Here is a 14,800-nt window from a genome sequence, read left to right as displayed (position 1 = left end):
TTAATGGAGTAAATACATGTGAAGTCTTATTTTACATCTATTTGGCTCGGTTCAAGTTACTGTAGAGAGGTTGTTCTCCGGCCTTCAAATAATTAGATCAGATTGAGGTCATTATGAAAGAGGATCTAATGAAAACAATACAATTTCTAAGAACAAATTCATAGACTACACAAATGTTATTCAGTAAGCTTTTGTTGGCATGGCCTCTATACCATCCCAAAACAAACTGGGTCAGTGTACAGCAGGGGTCTCAAACATGCAGCCCACATGAAGCCCATGGGGCTGCATCTTGCAGCCCACAGGCCCTGTAGACCCCTTGATGATTGCGGCCATATGCAGGATGTCGGCGCCGTCAGCGATTCATTTTGCTTGAATCATTTGCGGTGCCGCGCCACTCATCTGCTCTCCGCACTCCACCAATGGCAGCTGTCGGACAATCAGAGGCAAGCTGGTGATGTCGACGTCATTCGCGGCACCGCAAATGATTCAAGGGAAATGCATTGCTGACGGTCGCAATCGTCACAGGGACTGCAGGACTGCTGACAGAAAGAAGTAGGTAAGAGAACACCGAGGCAACAGAAGACAGGTGAGAAGATTTTTTTTTTCTTTTGCATATGTGAATTGTGGCCTAATATAGGACCAGAATGAGGACATTACTAATGGATGGGCACATTACTACAGGGCACAAGGATGGGGGACATTACTACAGTGGACAAGGATGGGAACATTACTACAGAGCACAAGGATGGGGGACAATTCTACAAGATGTTGGCCAAGATTACTATATAATGCCACTAATTGTAAAACAATATTACTTACAAGAAAGGCATAAAATGTGAAAAAAAAAATCAAAAATAAAAAGCGTGAATTTTTTTACCATTAAAAATGCTTTTTTTACGCATAAACTTAAACAAAAAAGTGCAGGTTTGTTATAATAAACAAGCAAAAAATGTTCAAAAAAGTGATCCAAAAGGTGTATAGAAAAAAACCCCAAAAAAACAAAACATGGAATCACTAAATATGTCACTTTGTCCTGCAAGGAATGCGCCTCTTCACCTTCCCCCCCACACATTCCCCCCCCCCCCCATATGCGGCCCTTATACCCAGCTGAGTTTGAGACCCCTCGTGTAGAGGCAATGTAATTCCACGGATGATTCTCATACAAAAAGAGGAAACGCATTAGAGGACACGCGTTGTTGGACGGTCAAGGGACACTATGGTGTAGGTGCCACTTGTGGACTGCCCTCATCAGGGCGGGAGTCTTTTTGGGATGCCAGGGCCAGTGTAATATTGGGCCACAATAGGGCATCAAGATCTCTCCATGACAGATCATCTGACTGATGAACAGATTCTATATACTCCTGGATTTGCACAATTGGTGAGACCTTCTGAGTATACTCTCACGGTTTATATATTGTTCAGTGGAGTAATAATATAATATCTTTTCTATCATATAAAAAGTACTCACCATTGCGTTTGATGCGGTCTGTATATATATTATATACTACATACATCAGAAAGGAAAAATTGATTCGAACCACTGTCCGGTTTTGATATATATGTGTTGCTCTTCTTTAAGTATGTAAGGCTATGTTCACACAGGGCATCTTTTATTACGTTTTTGAGGTCACAAAGATGCACCAATATGCATGCATTTCCTTCTCCCAGCAAAGTCTATGAGATTTCTATTTTGCGGTACACACTGCATCCTTTAGTTGTCTGCATCTTGGCTGCGTTTTTGAAGATGCAGCTTGTCAAATCTTTTTGCATTTTTCCAATGTTTTTGAGCCCTTCAGTCAATAGATTTGACTTAAAAAACGCACTGGGCAAAACGCGGTAAAAACGTGTCAAAAAATGCAACGCGTTTTTTTATGCATTTCTGGGACAAAAATGCTGCATCTTTGTGGTAAAGAAAAAAAAAAAAAAGAAGATGCTGTTTGTGAACATAACCTTTTGAAAATATTAGGGTAAGTTTTATCAGTAGGTTCACTTTTGCTTTATTATTAATATTAGTAGGCTGGGTCTGGGATTTAGTATTTTTACCTCGCAATTTGCAATACATTTTTGTTGAAAACAGTTTTCCCCACTTGCTGCATAGTACGGTATGTTGCAGATTTACAATTTATTACAGTTTTTTGGGTTCCAAAGTTGTATTCCAATAAATATATTTTATGTTCTATCTAAACAGCTTGATTATTGCATCATAATAATGATTAAAAGCCTGATGTTACCATTTTACTACAGTAACTTTATTACTTAAACATGAGCCATGTATGAGGGAGTTGGAGCTCGGGAAATTGAGTCGTCGGAGGTTTTTGCTTTCTGACTCCACAGCCCTGTTAGGAACAGAAAATTGTAATTCAGGCCAGCAAGGACCGCGTCACACCAAAACGTAAATCTGTGTAGATAAACAACCAGTACAAACAGCAATGTCCGGTGGAAACAAATGACCCTGATCCAGGGCCCTGCAAATACCGCTCCATCTGTAAAACACACGAAAAATAGCCTCACAAACGACAAAACAAGCCAACTACATAATCATAATAATTATCCTGCCGTCTAGAGAACGGCAAAGCTCCCACGATCTAACACAGACCGCTACATTTTTTGACGGTCATTGGTATTCATGTATTAGTAAGTGATAGAATAACACAGCTTTCACATTTGCTGACCACACCGGTCTTGATGATGCGGGGACGTAACATACTTGTACACCACTGCTCGTCATGGATTATACGGAGCTGTAGCAGCTCGCACCGTCCAGATTATGCCAAAAGTCACTATAGTTTTGCAACTTTTAAAAGCTGTTTATACTAGAATTCTGGGGAAATTGCTTTGATGACTCAAGCTGCAAGTCTATTTGCTGAATTTTGGAGCGGAAACTATGCAGAAACTCCAAACGTTTGAGGAAGATTTTGTGATCCAAAAACTCTAAGGGGTACTTTACACGTTGCGACATCGCTAGCATCGGCTAGCGTTGATGTCGAGCGCGACAGCACCCGCTCCCGTCGCACATGCGATATGTGGTGATTGCTGCCGTAGCGAACATTATTGCTACGGCAGCGTCACACGCACTTACCCTGGTCGGCAACATCACTGTGACCGCCGAACAATCCCTCCTTCAAGGGGGAGGTACGTTCGGCATCACCCGCGACGTCACTGCGGCATCACTAAGCGGCCGGCCAATAGAAGCGGAGGGACGGAGATGAGCGAGGACATAACATCCGGCCACCTCCTCCCTTCTGCATAGCTGGTGATGCAGGTAAGGAGATGTTTGTCGTTCCTGCAGGTTTACACACAGCGATGTGTGCTGCCGCAGAAACGAGGAACAACATCGTACCTGCAGCAGGAGTGACATTATGAAAATGAACGACGTGACACAGATCAGCGAATTTTTACTGTTTTTGCGCTTGTTCATCGTCGCTCCTACGATTTACACATTGCGACGTCGCTATCGGCGCCGGATGTGCGTCACTAACAACGTGACCTTGACGATACATCGGTAGCGATGTCGCAACGTCTAAAGTACCCCTAAGGTTATGTGCGCACACAGCATTTTTTTGACGCTGCGATTTTGGCCGCAAAAACACAAACGCAAAAAAACGCACCCGCAATAAAAAGACACTGGTAAAAAAACGCATGCGTTTTTACTGTGTTTCGATGCATTTTGCTGCGTTTTTGATCACTGCGTTTTGCTGCGTTTTTCCAATGCATTGCATGGGTGACAAACGCAGAGAAAAATGCAGGAAAGAATTGACATGTCCATTTTTTTTTTTTTAGCTCAAGAACGCAGCTAAAAAAAAAAAAAAAAAAGTTGTGTGCGAACAGCAAAAATGAAAAGTCAGACTTTGCCTGGGGAAGTAAAGTCAAGCGGTTTTGAGCTCAAAAACACAGCTGAAAAATGTGCAAAAACACTGCGAAAGACGCTATGTGCACACGCTGCGTTTTTGCGCGTTTTTCGGTTGCGTTTTGGCCTTAAAATGGCATGGCTTTGCATCTCCAGCATCTCCAGCAAAGTCTATGAGGTTTCATTTTTGCTGTCCGCACAGTGCAGTTTTGTTTAAGGTGCATTTTTTTGGTGACCACAAAGATGCAACATGTGAATTCTGTGTTTTTGCCAACGTTTTTCACCCATGCAATGCATTGAAAAAAACGCGGTAAAAGACTTTTTTTTTTTTTACCGCGGGTGCGTTTTTAGCTGCTAAAAACGCACAAAAATGCTGCATCTTTGTGGTCACAAAAAAAGGCAACGTGCGCACATAGCTAAACTCAGTGTGCAGATCCCCTTCCAATGAAGCAGAGCTGCATCACCACACTATCACACAGAGAAAAGGACAGAAAGACAAGACATCACAAAGAGAAAGACAAAAGAAAGAACACACAGAACAGAGCAAGAGGAGCCGGCTATCTGGGGGAGGGGACGTCGCTGCCAGCTCCAGTTTCATACTCTCCAGACTGTAACCATCCCCCGCCAGCTGGAGTACAGGTGGGGGCAGGGCAGTTTCTATATGGCTATGGTCACACAGGGCATTTATGCAGCGTTTCTTTTCCTGCAAATCCAGGTGTCTGCAGCCAAATCTATGTGCATTACGCAGGTTTTTCGTGCTTTTCAGTGGCGCTTTCTTCTTCCTTTCATTTGAATGAGTGAAAATTGCTGCACAAACGCTGAAAGAATTGACAGCAGGACTCCAAATACACCCAGGAAGAAAAGCAGCGTGGGCAGGAGACTTTCAGAAATCTCACCGATTTTGCTGGTACTGTATAAAAATATGGTGCACACCAGATACGCAGAATAAAATGCACAGAAAACCGCTGCAGCGACGCTATGTGTGAACAAGTCCTAAAAGATTCACCCCCTGAAAACAACCCTGGTCCATACACCCTATATTAGGAAGAAAATAAATATCAAACTCTAGAAACAGCTTTATTACATAGAGTACAGTGGTGCAAATTACAGCAGACATGCATGGCAGCCCCTGGCTGGAGTAACATTTCAGGCAGAGGGGTACAGAGGTTTAAAGGGAACCTGTCAGCAGAAATTTCGCCCAAAACCTAAAAGATTCCCCCTCTGCAGCTCCTGGGCTGCATTCCAGAAAGGTCCCTGTTATTATTGTGCCCCCTGTGAGACCAAAATAAAGCCTTTATAAAGTGGTACCTTTTTGTATTCAGATACTGTAAATGTGACACGGGGGCGGGCTTTCTGGCGTCTGTTATTCTGCCTCCTGGTCGTGTATGCCGCCCCCCATCGCTCCTTTCCATAGCTGATGCACCGCCCACTGCTCCAGCCAGCCCCGCGCATGCCCAGTGCCAGTCTCACGGGACTGAGCAGTGTGACCGTTGGTGACGTGTGCGCGCAGGCAAGTGATTATGGGCGGGGCTGTGATTGTTATCAGCAAGTACCCGCCCATAATCTCGTGAGCGCGCAAACCTCACCAGCGGTCACACTGCTCAGGGTAGTGCTAGACTGTATGGGCTGCTTCCAGGGATGACGTCCCTTTTGTCATGTGATAGTATTTTGAACACGCCCCTATCACGTGACAAAAGGGACGTCATCCCTGGAAGCAGCCCATACAGTCTAGGACTACCCTGAGCACAGTGTGACCGCTGGTGAGGTTTGCGCGCACACTGCGTTTTTTTCTCAAGAACATTTTTTCTGCAGAATTTGAGAACATTTCTTGAGAAAATATGCATGTCACTTATTTTCCGCAGGCACCTGCGGGATTTCACTCCATTCACCGTAATGTAATCGCGAAATACCGCGGGTATACCGCAGGTAGCAAATGATGTGCGGTATACCCTCGGTTTACCTGCGGTAATGTTCATCACTACCCTGCGTTTTGCAGGGAAGTGATGTCATTACGACAGGAAGAGGAAGAGCAGCAGAGAGTAAACACACAGATCACACTCCCTGGACGCCGCACCGAAGCACTTCCGTGTGACCTTCGGCGGGTGCCCGTGCAGTCTGTGTCCCGCTCCAGCCCCGCGGCTGCTCGCACTGCAGTGTCAGTGTCTGTCCGCACTGCGGTATCAGCAGCTTCTCACACTGAAGGCTGGCAGCCGCGGGGATGACGAGTGCTGCTGTCAGGAGGTTAAATGACAAAATTACCTGCTGTGACGATCTCCTGCTCTCCTGACGTCAGCGCTGTCACTGCCTTCTATGCTCGTCTCGCGGGCGGCCCGAGACTGTGACTAACGCTGATGTGACGGGCTCTCGCGATGCTGAGAACGCGGCGGGCATAGAAGGCAGTGACAGCGCTGATGTCAGCAGAGCAGGAGATTGTCACTGCAGATAATGATCTCATCTAACCTCCTGGCAGCAGCGCTCGTCATGCCGTGCAGTGACCTGGGCTGACCTATTGATGTTAGCTCAGGTCACTGCACTACTCTTCCAGCCAATGGGGAATATTCTGTTTTTCATTGACTGGGACAGTGACTATGGTATGGATCGTCGTGGGACCTCCTTATTGGATTACGCCGAACCTGGAATGGACTGTTCTTTTCAATAAATTGGTGAAAAGAGGGAATGTTTTTGGCAGTGTTTTTTCAAATAAACTTTTTTGCTGCCTATTTTTTATTTCTTACTGACTGGGTTTGTGATGTCGGGTATCTGATAGACGCGTGACATCACTAACCCCAGGGCCTGATGCCAGGTGACATTACATCAAGTCTGGGGAACTAACGCCTCTTCGACTAGTCAATGCTCTAATTTACATAAGAAAAAACACAGGTAATAAATGCTTTTCTTTTTTTACACATTTATTTTAGAGATTGATGTTATACAGGGCTTAGTAGGAAGGGAATTTATGTGCAAATGTGAATACTGCTGGGTGGGAAGGTATAAGGGAGCTGACCGGTTCCCTTTAAAATTGACCCATATATCAACACTGACATCCACCATATGCAAAATGACAGCCTGTACAATAATCCATATAGTATAGGCCAATAACATGTAGTCATAAATGGTACATTCTCTAAATGGGCTATAGTCAGCAGTGGGGTGCCGCAGGGATCTGTGCTAGGACCTATTCTTTTTAATCTCTTTATTAATGACCTTGTGGATGGGATTGATAGTAAAGTGTCAGTCTTTGCTAATGACACCAAACTATGTAGGATATTAAAAACTGACCTTGATAGTACAATATTACAAAAAGATCTGGATAAGATGTCAGAATGGGCAGATACTTGGCAAATGAGATTTAATGTTGATAAATGTAAAGTAATGCACCTAGGACGGAGTAATCCTATAGCTGCGTATACATTAAATGGAAGTAAACTCGGGACTACAGAACAGGCAAAGGGTTTGGGTATTCTCATTACAAATAAGCTGAGCAGCAGCACTCAATGTCAAGCAGCAGCTGCAAAAGCAAACAAGATTTTAGGGTGTATAAAAAGAGAGATTAGATCCCGTGATCCCAACGTATTATTACCCCTCTATAAATCACTTGTAAGGCCACATCTGGAATATGGGATCCAGTTTTGGGCTCCACATTTTAAAAAGTTAGAGTCAGTTCAAAGGCAGCTAACTAGATTACTACAAGGAATGGAAGGCCTCCCATATGATGACAGGTTGAAAAAGTTAGATATGTTTTGTTAAGAAAAAAAAAGACGTATGTATGTATGTTTGTATGTATAAATACATGTGTGGTCAATATAAAGGACTGGCAAATGACTTATTCCTTCCAAAGGCGATACTAATACTAAAGATCAGGGGGCACTCACTGCGAGTGGAAGAAAAGCGATTCCCGCAGCTAAATAGGAAAGGGTTCTTTACAGTTAGAGCAGTCAGACTGTGGAATGCCCTACCACAAGAGGTAGTAATGGCAGACACTATAACAGCTTTTAAAAAAGGGCTGGATGATTTCCTCAGTACACACAACATTGTTGGTTACAAATGACTTCATGACAAAATATATAATTGGTGGAGAAAGGTTGAACTAGATGGACCTAGGTCTTTTTTCAACCTATATAACTGTTAGGTTAGGTGGACTCGATGGACTTAAGTCTACCTTCAACTTTAAACACTATGAAACTATTCAGCATGTACAAATAATACATAAAAGAATCAGGTCAGATAAACTTCCCCAAAAATAGGGAAAAAAAAAACAATCTGATATGATAACCCACAATCTAGTTGCCTGGTATGAAGAGGAAATAACACATCAACCACAATGAACAAAAAAGGAAAATGATATGATAAATATCACCAATGAGAGCAGATAAGCCCTAAAACACGACATATGAGGAAGGCATGGAAAATCCTGAGAGGAATGAAGATGCTGAAGGCAGAGAAATGGAACCTGGATGTCAGGATGGACGGCCTACACACGTATCGCTGGTCATTACAGCTTCGTCAGGGGCAGTAAAGAAACTGCGGACACAAGAGGATTAAATACATATGTAATTAAAGGAATCAGACACCGGTGGTTGGGGCGTTCAAGGGAGACAGGAGTGAACAGGGTGTCAGATGAAAGGCGCACAAGAGAGCCAGTAATCACGAGAATGAATTCATAGGTGCGCATGTGCGAGCTGGCGCCAACCCAATGCGACCAGAGATAGATAGATAGATAGATAGATAGATAGATAGATAGATAGATAGATAGATAGATAGATAGATAGATAGATAGATACACACACACAAACGTAGACAGGATAGGCAGACAAAGAGATAGATGTCGTAGGATTTGGCATATAATGTAGTCACATAATGAAGTTGTGCATGCTCAAATACCTGTTTCTCCCCAAATAAGACCTACTCCGCAAATAGGCACTAGTAGGATTTTGGGGGCTTTTTTGAGTACGATTAAAATATAAGCCCTACTCAAAAAATTAGCCCTAGTTGTAGTTCCATTAGGAAGTGTCCAAGCAGCTTAAAAAGTTAAGAGTACAGCAGGATTCTTCATCAAAGAAAGCAGACATCCCCAAAAGCAATTGCACTGGATGGGCTCTCACATGGAGATCTGTATCGCTGTCAGGTTCTTCGCCGTTCCAGTTGCATTGCACTGTAGCTCTCACAAACAGATTGTGTACCAGCATTACTCCAAGCAAGTGATATGGCATTCAGTCACCAGGGGGAGCCAAACACTGTAGAACGCAGGAGGTCCTGGCAGCGATGCAGATTTGTATGTGAGAGCCCATTCACTTACCAGACCACAAACAACTAAGATTTGGTGTGACTCTTTTAGGGGGTGTCTGCTTTATTTTGGGGGTAATCTAAGCAGTACATAGAGAATAATAAATTCAAGCAGGTAATTTAAAGCTTTGTAAATATGGTATGTACCCACTATAGGACTGGTTCTGCAGCACAAGACTAAAGGCCGCTTTACACGCCGCAATATCGTTAACGATATCGCTAGCGTGCGTACCCGCCCCCATCATTTGTGCGACACGTACAAATCGCTGCCCGTGACACGGACTTACCTGCCTAGCGAAGTCACTGTGACCGGCGAACCGCCTCCTTTCTAAGGGGGCGGTTCGTTCGGCGTCACAGCGACGTCACTAAGCGGGCGACCAATAGAAGCGTAGGGGCGGAGATGAGCGGGACGTAACATCCCGCCCACCTCCTTCCTTCCGCATTGCCGGAGGCCACAGGTAAGGAGAGGTTCCTCGTTCCTGCGGTGTCACACGTAACGATGTGTGCTGCCGCAGCAACAAGGGACTACATCGTCCAAGCAGCAGCAATGATAATTGAGATTAGGGGGGATGTCACCGACGAGTGATTTTGAACGTTTTTGCGATGATTCAAAATCACTCATAGGTGTCGCACACAACGACATCGCTAAAGCAGCCGGATGTGCGTCACATATTCCGTGACCCCAGCGACATCGCTTTAGTGATGTCGTAGCGTGTAAAGCGGCGTTAACAGATAGAAAATGTGCATCTGTACCAGTGATCAGATTAACATAAAATGTTGATGTTTCAGAATGTGATATGATTATATTTAAATAAAGGTTGATTTTTATTCAAGAATAAATGTGGATTGTTGTTCATAGGAAAATATCATAGATCCCCTGAAAATACGCTCTAGTGCTTCTTTTGGAGCAAAAAATGATATAAGACCCTGTCTTATTTTTGGGGAAACATAGTAGCAAGCAGGATATACGACAAGTACAAGCACTATGCGCCTGCGCAGGCCGGCCAGGCTATATGCAAGGTTCAGGTATGATGCAGCAGAATAAACATGCAAATGACAGAAGAGAGACCACTGTTACTGCAGAACGCACAATATTATGCTGCTAATCAAGGACATATATGCTGATAATAGATAGGTTATCTCACAGATGGAATGAAAGATGTACCATATGCCAAGTGGATTATTCCAAGACAGAATAATACAGTGCAGTATGGCAGCACTAACGAATAGAGATAGAAATATAATCAAATAATACATATAAATCAGGTAATGAAAACAATAAAGAACCACCTCAATAGTCAATATGCAGGCCGCATATCATAAGTATGGAAAAATAAAGATATATGGGGTCCAAAAGAAGGCAGACCCATGAGAACCCCCGATGTAATGAACCACCACAATACTGGATGTATAAATCAGCCCGAGAATACACACAAATCAGATGAGAAAACATGGCTATGTAGCAAAATAAAGGAGGATAAATATGATCTGGGGGTTCAAAAAAGGTCATCCAAAACGGTGCCCGTGACCATATGCAAAGGCCACTATGATACTCGTGTTTCAGAAAAAAGCAAACATGGCTGCAACGGCACAGTCAGGGCTCGATACATGCTGCCCGAGGTTCATGTACCAGGAATCTGATGATAGGTTCCCTTTAACATCCACTTCATACTCCGCAGAGAATGAGAGGCTGACGCGTTTCAGCCAGGTAACCCATCCATAGTGCTGTATATTTCCCACAGTTGGTGGGGAGAAGATAAGCAGCGGCCATATGTACCTGCCAGCAGCTCACTGCACTTTCCCTGAATAGGAGGCACGCCTGGCAGTGTGTGCATGTGTATAGGTTTGGAAGAGAAGTGTATAGGCACCATAAATGGATTCGGTACAGATTTTTACGTCTGATGTCTCATGATGCAGAGCGATTTTACAAGAGGGCAAAGTATTCATTGCATCCATAGGAACTAGTAGATACCAGTCTGTGTCTGTAGGCAGTGGCATAAGCCTGCAGCTGTTCCCACAGAGATAGACCCGGTACTGAGAGAAATGTGTGGAATTTATAAGTGATCGGGACCAAAGATCTCCAGAAAACCCATTCAAGTAAATTAGTCTGTGACAAAAACAACCAAGGGCGTCCGTGTACTGTCATGTCATCAATGCGTAATGGAACACGCCGCTTTGGAAACCTCCTTTTGTTTTTTTGTATACAACAACATTGGATGATACATGGATATAAGAGCAGACACGTGGGCCAGAAACGGAAAAAACAATTACATAGGAAAATATTATCCTGTTTTTGTAAGCAACATGGACATGCACATGTGAATAATGTGGGCAAGGTTCCCACCTGCACTGTCACTTCAGGTCATAGAAACAAACGGGAGGAGTCAGAGCGGCACCTGATGGGCCACCAGACACCGGGAAGAGTCAGAGCGGCACCTGATGGGCCACCAGACACCGGGAAGAGTCAGAGCGGCACCTGATGGGCCACCAGACACCGGGAAGAGTCAGAGCGGCACCTGATGGGCCACCAGACACCGGGAAGAGTCAGAGCGGCACCTGATGGGCCACCAGACACCGGGAAGAGTCAGAGCGGCACCTGATGGGCCACCAGACACCGGGAAGAGTCAGAGCGGCACCTGATGGGCCACCAGACACCGGGAAGAGTCAGAGCGGCACCTGATGGGCCACCAGACACCGGGAAGAGTCAGAGCGGCACCTGATGGGCCACCAGACACCGGGAAGAGTCAGAGCGGCACCTGATGGGCCACCAGACACCGGGAAGAGTCAGAGCGGCACCTGATGGGCCACCAGACACTGGGAAGAGTCAGAGCGGCACCTGATGGGCCACCAGACACTGGGAAGAGTCAGAGCGGCACCTGATGGGCCACCAGACACTGGGAAGAGTCAGAGCGGCACCTGATGGGCCACCAGACACCGGGAAGAGTCAGAGTGGCACCTGATGGGCCACCAGACACCGGGAAGAGTCAGAGCGGCACCTGATGGGCCACCAGACACCGGGAAGAGTCAGAGCGGCACCTGATGGGCCACCAGACACTGGGAAGAGTCAGAGCGGCACCTGATGGGCCACCAGACACTGGGAACAGTCAGAGCGGCACACAGCATGATTCTCCTCAGAATAATGGCAGCACAACGGGCCGAGAGACTATTATAGGTCAGAGGGGGCAGTGTGGCACCTGTGGCATCCAATGTATGTCACAACTGGGGAATTCCATTATGAATGAGAGTCATGACGTGGACACCAAGCCTGAGGCTCTCACTGTAGCACATCTGATGGCGACTGGTGCCAAATACCAGCGGCCATGGAAAAAGGCTACAAGATAACAAAAGGGGCACAAGCAACATACAAGGACAGTCTTATGTGTGTCCCTTTCTGCCACCCCTTGGTGTATATCTAATATATGTATTTAATGTCCATGTGTACACATATTATACATACAGGATATACACCAAGGAGTGGGCAAAAGGGGCACACATAGCAGATCATGTCCTTGCAGGTTGCTTGTGCCCATTTATGCCACCCCTTGGTGTATATCTAGTGTGTGTACACATATTTTACACACACATTATATACATACATATGATAAGTATAGGGAGAGGTGGCATAAATGGACACAAGCGATCTCCAAGGACATGATCTTATGAATGCCACATACAGTATTTATATACATATATAAACACACACATTCATGGATTCACATGAACTCATGGCCGCAGAGACCCATCGTAGCCTGCAGTGAGCTGGGCCTCCTGGCTCCAGTCTTGTACATGTGCCCTCATACACAGCAGTGCCAGGCTCCCCGTCCCCATACACTGGCAGTGCCAGGCCCCCCGTCCCCATACACTGCCAGTGCCAGGCCCCCCGTCCCCATACACTGCCAGTGCCAGGCCCCCCGTCCCCATACACTGCCAGTGCCAGGCCCCCCGTCCCCATACACTGGCAGTGCCAGGCCCCCCGTCCCCATACACTGGCAGTGCCAGGCCCCCCGTCCCCATACACTGGCAGTGCCAGGCCCCCCCGTCCCCAATACACTGCCAGTGCCAGGCCCCCCGTCCCCATACACAGCAGTGCCAGGCCCCCCGTCCCCATACACAGCAGTGCCAGGCCCCCCGTCCCCATACACAGCAGTGCCAGGCCCCCCGTCCCCATACACAGCAGTGCCAGGCCCCCCGTCCCCATACACAGCAGTGCCAGGCCCCCCGTCCCCATACACTGGCAGTGCCAGGCCCCCCGTCCCCATACACTGCCAGTGCCAGGCCCCCCGTCCCCATACACAGCAGTGCCAGGCCCCCGTCCCCATACACAGCAGTGCCAGGCCCCCCCGTCCCCATACACAGCAGTGCCAGGCCCCCCATCCCCATACACAGCAGTGCCAGGGCCCCCCATCCCCATACACAGCAGTGCCAGGCCCCCCATCCCCATACACAGCAGTGCCAGGCCCCCCATCCCCATACACTGCCAGGCCCCCCGTCCCCATACACTGGCAGTGCCAGGCTCCCCGTCCCCATACACTGCCAGTGCCAGGCCCCCCGTCCCCAAAGACTGGCAGTGCCAGGCCCCCCGTCCCCAAAGACTGGCAGTGCCAGGCTCCCCCGTCCCCATACACAGCAGTGCCAGGCTCCCCGTCCCCATACACAGCAGTGCCAGGACCCCCGTCCCCGTACACTGGCAGTGCCAGGCTCCCCGTCCCCGTACACTGGCAGTGCCAGGGCCCCCCGCCCGCAGGCACTGATGATGCCGCTGCTTACCGTCACCCCGTACTTGAGCGCGATGCCCTGCAGGGTGTCCCCGGGGCTGACCGGGTGCTCTATGATCCTCCCGGCCCAGGGCGCCGTCACGCTGGCCGTGCTCCCGTAGGAGCGGGTTTTGGTCCGGGCCAGGCTCAGAGACAGTTCGGCCTCAGACTCGCTCTCCGAGCAGGGAAACATGGTGTATCCGAGCCGGCTCCCCGCATCGCTGTGCGGCTGTAGCACCGGGGACAGTCCCGCCATCTTCTGCTGCGGAGAGCACGCCCCGGTAACGGTGAGAACACTGCATGTACTGCAGCCTCCACTGCCTGCATCCCCGGCAGCCGGCGGCAGGGGGCGCTCCTCCGCTCCCAGCACTGTATCCCGGGCCCCGGGGGGAGCACGTGTCCGGGAACGCTCCGCCCCCGGAGGTCTCCGCACTGCACGGCTGCACCCGCCGCCTCCAGGGCACATTATTAGCATGGACTCATCCTGGTGGTGCTGTTGTTGTTATTACTATTATTATTTCTATTAATCTATAGGGGGCATCTTCCTACCATTGCTTCATTCGAGAATAATGTCCTGCCGTGATCCTAATTCTTGGAGACCTCTGCAGCAGCCAATCAGCAGGCTTTACTGCATGGGAAAGACGACTGTAGGCTGCTGTGTACAAGAAAGAAAAAAAATGATATGGGGTCCCCCCTATTGTTGATAATGACAGCTGGGGGCTTATATTATCAGGCTGGAAAGCTGCATGGTTATTTTCTCCCTTATCAGCCTAAAAATAGCAGCCCGCAGCCGCCCCAGAATTAGCGCATCATATTAGATGCACCAATTGTAGCGCTTTGCCCGCTCTTCCCGATTGCCCTGCTTTGGTGACAATCAGGGTAAATACTTTTGGAATTGATGTCAGATGCTAATTGA

At 47.4% G+C, this 14,800-nt stretch overlaps 1 protein-coding gene across 1 annotated transcript in view; it reads right to left on the bottom strand.

Annotated features, from left to right (window-relative positions):
* LYSMD2 (LysM domain containing 2) overlaps positions 1 to 14,267 on the bottom strand; it is a 61,474-nt gene extending 47,207 nt beyond the window's left edge. Inside the window, exon 1 of the mRNA XM_075342740.1 lies at positions 13,898 to 14,267. Coding sequence (XP_075198855.1) covers positions 13,898 to 14,140 — 243 coding nt within the window. The 5' untranslated portion in view covers positions 14,141 to 14,267. The remainder of the gene's footprint in view (positions 1 to 13,897) is intronic.
* Between the last annotated feature and the right edge of the window lie 533 nt (positions 14,268 to 14,800).

This window comes from Anomaloglossus baeobatrachus, chromosome 4 (genome assembly GCF_048569485.1).
Source record: "Anomaloglossus baeobatrachus isolate aAnoBae1 chromosome 4, aAnoBae1.hap1, whole genome shotgun sequence".
NCBI lineage: Eukaryota > Metazoa > Chordata > Amphibia > Anura > Aromobatidae > Anomaloglossus > Anomaloglossus baeobatrachus.
This window is presented reverse-complemented; position numbering and strand designations above follow the sequence as displayed.